At 29.1% G+C, this 4663-nt stretch overlaps 1 protein-coding gene across 2 annotated transcripts in view; it reads right to left on the bottom strand.

Moving 5' to 3' along the window:
* Positions 1-4663, bottom strand: part of LOC106463125 (hippocampus abundant transcript 1 protein-like) — a 48366-nt gene that overhangs the window by 15771 nt on the left and 27932 nt on the right. For both annotated transcript variants that reach the window (XM_022390552.1, XM_013923101.2), the window contains exons 8-9: positions 2416-2529; positions 149-220 (exon numbers count right to left, since the gene is read on the bottom strand). In XM_022390552.1, the coding sequence (XP_022246260.1) occupies positions 149-220; positions 2416-2529 (186 nt within the window). The remainder of the gene's footprint in view (positions 1-148; positions 221-2415; positions 2530-4663) is intronic.

Here is a 4663-nt window from a genome sequence, read left to right as displayed (position 1 = left end):
TATTAAAGTTTTTCTTCATTACCCATTCAAGCCGTCTCCAGCCATTATCATATGATTGACATTTTGAACAACACGCACAGACCATTATTCAAATCATGCATGGCTAGCAAATTAATAAGTTTAGCTATACAATAACAATGCAACTTACTTGTGCCACAACAGAAAGCAGACCTATAATGGCAATAAATAAGGCAACTTCTTCAGCTGAAAATCCCATTACCTATAATATACATATATAAAAGCAAGAAATACTTTGAGAAGTTAATTATATGACAGAACACTTAACAAATATCTAGTAAACTTCAGTATGTCAAGCTACAGCTATTTTAAATTAGCTTCAAACATTTTGGTTTCTTATAAAAAAAATCTAGCCAAACTTTTATTATTTAGGGTATTTAAGACAGTTAAAGGTAATACTAATAGTATAACACAGTTATTTCTTGAAGTTGCAATTTCTATAATTAAAAATACGCTTTGTACGTGTGTTGTGGTGAAATAAACTCAACTTGGATCTCATTTAATTATGTTTTAGAGGCTATTTCAGTTAATCTGTTAAATTTAACACCAGCTACTTTAAAGTGACTTTTATTCATATTTTGATTTGTATTATTTTGTGATTTCTCCTCATTTATGTAGAGAAGATTAATCAAAATTTGAATGAAAAGTTAGAAACATATTTTTTAAAAACAGAGAAATAATAGGTACAAACTATAGTGAATTTTTACTTCAAGTAAACAAAGTAAAATACTGTATATCTTTCTTTAGAAAAAAAATATCAACCAGTTTGCTTTGACTAACTATAACTTATGAGTCATAACTATTACACCTACAACAAAGTGAGCAGTTCATTTTGAACTTTTGAAATATTTTTTTACACATACAGACATGTAAAAAATGTTCATAGTTACACATCAATTGCATAACATAACCTTCAGCACATTAATCTGACATTCTGTATTTTTATGCATATTTATATAAATATTATAAGATTATTTTTGAAATCTTAGTATCACAAAATGTTTCCATAGATAAGGAATATTTTTCACATTTCTTTTTGCTGTCTGCTACTATACACACTTCAAAAAGAAAAAATATATTGGGTAGCTAGGAAAGATGACTTATGAATAATTCTAATACACTTTTCATCCTATGGAAAAACAAATGTTTTTGAGATTATACAGAGGGTTGAGTAAGTTATATTAAAAATTATTTTGAATATTCAAATCAGCATGTCACATGGCAACCACAGTCAATATAAAGTCATGTTGGAACAGATGAATTAGAACTACATTTTGACATTGGCATTTCACAATGTGATACCAATGAAAAAAAATGTCTTTGATATGTAACAGCACTTTCTGATACTAACACTTCATGCTTTCAGATCATTAAGAAGTAAGTAGATTAGAAATTTATAATTTTCAAAACAGGAATTTCCCTTGTATTTTATGCTATTTGAAAACAGGAATATGGATCAACTAAGGGCACCAAAGACCATTCAGAAAGAGATCTGCAACAATTCATACCTCAGCTCTGGTAAGCAAAGTGTAGTATAACAAACGAGAATCTACAAACACAAAGAACAGTGGCAAAAGCAATCCATGTGCCCCACCCAACAGCACATAATAAAGAAGGATCACCATCTGGAAAAGTGACACAAGTTCACATGTACTCATCTTACTTCCACGATATTTGCATTCAACCATCGCATACTTCAAGCAGATAATGAATGATATGGGTATTTATAATATTTCACACCAGTCAAGTTGCCAATGGATTTCTGTACAATTGGACTGTTGAAGCAGGCACTGGGAAACCATTGTCCTTGTACACTAGATGAAAAGAATGCAAGTAGTTGTGGTTGCTTTGACCATGACATCCTCATGGCAGTCTTTTCCAATGGAAACTACAATGTAGGGAAATTGTCAAGATTCACAGTCATCAGATAGAGCGTAACTGGAGGTGGTTACATGTTGAAGCTCCAAAATCTTTTCAATATAATGTACTCAACATCTGTGTTGGAGCAATTAAGTAGATATATATTACAATTTCTTAATAAACATAGGATTGACTGAAAAGTATTTAACACTTCTGTATGATGTCAGGTCTTTTCAATTAATTCTATTAGTTAATAACTAATCATCTCAACAATTAAAAAAAGGGAACTTAACATTACCAAAACTATCACATTTTTTGGTTTTTTATAGTGCTTTATCATAAAACAAACTTGGTATCATCATATCATTACAATAATTTTAATTAGGTTTTTCAAGCAGCTTTTCTAACTGCTATAACCTTACAGGATAGGATGCCATGTTTTTCTGGTATTAAGCTCTTTTACTTACATAATAGATTGACATTTTAAACATAACTCACTCATAACTTGCAAAGTCCAACTTTAATGGTAATACTCACCAATCTTAGATAAACAAAAAAACATGAGTACTGGCCTGCCTCAGGAAGGTAAGAAAGAAATACTGCCATACAAAGCATGAGAATCATTTGATCTTTTCCAACCTTCTTAAGAGCCTAGAACAGAGAAGAGTGGATATAATCATATTTATATACAAGCTGCAACTGAAACAAAAGTATCTTTCTGAAATGTTCCAAATCATAGCTTTCAATGGAGGATTCTAATTTTTGTGTGTGTAGGCTTTAGCTTGAGATAACTAGGTAACTATTACAATACTTCAGGATAAGAAATTTCTAAATTTAAAGAGAGTTTGTGTATAAAATAAAAGTAACTTATTGATTTTGCATTAAAATAATAGAAGATAAAAGGTAAATTCTTAACCCTTTCTTTACAGGTAGGTCACAGTATGCATTTCACCTTTTAGAGTTACCTTCAAAATTTAATTAAACTAATGTATTGTCATTGGTTATGAATAAACTTAGCATCAAAACATAAACAAAGTTTTAATATTCTACAAGTTTTAAGTTTATAACAAAATATTAAAAAAATCCTCAATCTTCCCTAGTATGTGAATTATGACATTTGTTTTCTAGGTTTTTCCCTCTTCTCAATTTATTTACCGCCCCTTTGAGAATTATAGAATTTAAAGTAAATTACTTATTATAATAAAGATATTACTAAGGCAAAGCATAATCTTTATAGCCTTCAATCATATTTGTTTACAGAGTCATAAATATCTATTTCACAAATTGTCAATAGTTCTCTCTGACAATTTATAAATTTACACTATGTCATTTATAAACAATGGAAAGCCAATGTCTTAATCTATCAAATGATGTATTATATTACATTGTTTTCAGTACAGAGAACTGTCTATTTTATCTTCAGTATGAAACTTTCTGTCACAGTCTTCAGATCAATAATCTTAAGGTAAGGTTTAAAGGCTCTTAGGCTGAAGTTAGAAAGCCAGAACAATTTTGATATATATATATAGGACATTGTTTGCTTTGTGTGTGTTATTATTCTGTGTGCATTATTTAAGTAAATAAAAATTATTTAGTGTATTATTACCATTAGTATAAAGAAGTAGGCTTAAATTTCATCAATAACTCCCAGCACAAAACAAGAGGTTAAAGAAAGTGACATATTTTGTGTATATTCTTTATTATAAAAGTAACTAAAATGTAAAAATTAAAAACCTATTTAGGATAAATAATTGTAGTATCTAGTTACAATCTGCAATCATTCAAGAATATTCAATATTTTTATACTGGTTCCAAGGTTGGTCAAATCGACTCAATGCATGTAGAGTTAGGGTAGAGAAAATAGCAGATAAAATATAAACTTTTACTGAAAAAACAAAAAAACGTTTCTTATTTATTTAGGAGGTTTTAGAGATTACACAAATAAAAAATTTTACAACTTTTAGGAAAAGAAAGTATTTTTAATCTTAACATGAAAATCTTTGCACTCAGAGCAATCAACACTGATTCCATATATTCAGGACAAATTTCTAGTAAAAATACTTAATTAAAAATCTTGATTTTTTGCATACAAAAGACTTGCAATGTTTACTGAAAGCTTGCCAAATTTCGTGAAAATACACAAAACATATTAAAAGTTATTGAAACTCTGATGGCTATTTTGGGGTTACAAATTCAGTCAAATCAACCAAACCTGTAGTTAGAGGATTAAGTTTCTTTTCTAGTTTTTAAATATTAAAATAACAAGCTTCATGGATCAAACAGTTTCTGAACTTAAGAAGAAAGAAAAATTACCCAATACAATACCCAAACATAGGAAACACATTTTAATTCTAGCAAAGTATTAAACATCCCTGGTACTAAAAGGATTGTACTAACATTTTCATGCTGAATTTAAGCAATGTGACAAATCCAATCATTTAAAAAGAAAAACAGATATTTTTAGAAAATCTCAAAAAAGTTCCAACAGCATAGAATAAGAACATAATAATTTCTTCTTTAATCAAACAATATATTTCAAGTAATATGAATAACAAACAACTGTAGCTACAGCATGACCAACACTGAAAATACAAAGGGTGTCTAAAATTATTTTGTGTGTGTGTGGGGGGGGGGACACCTTGAACATTTTGGCATCTTAACCCTATCGCCCCGGGTATCCTTTACTGTGCATGACACAAGGTTTTGGTGTCTTTCTTTCAAAATTATCTTAAACTACTTTTTGTTTATGTTACACCAATTACAATAGCTTAAAATCTTAGCTAAT

This window comes from Limulus polyphemus, unplaced genomic scaffold (genome assembly GCF_000517525.1).
Source record: "Limulus polyphemus unplaced genomic scaffold, Limulus_polyphemus-2.1.2 Scaffold1330, whole genome shotgun sequence".
Taxonomy (NCBI): domain Eukaryota; kingdom Metazoa; phylum Arthropoda; class Merostomata; order Xiphosura; family Limulidae; genus Limulus; species Limulus polyphemus.
The sequence above is the reverse complement of the archived record's forward strand: the minus strand, read 5'-3'. Positions and strand labels throughout refer to the sequence as shown.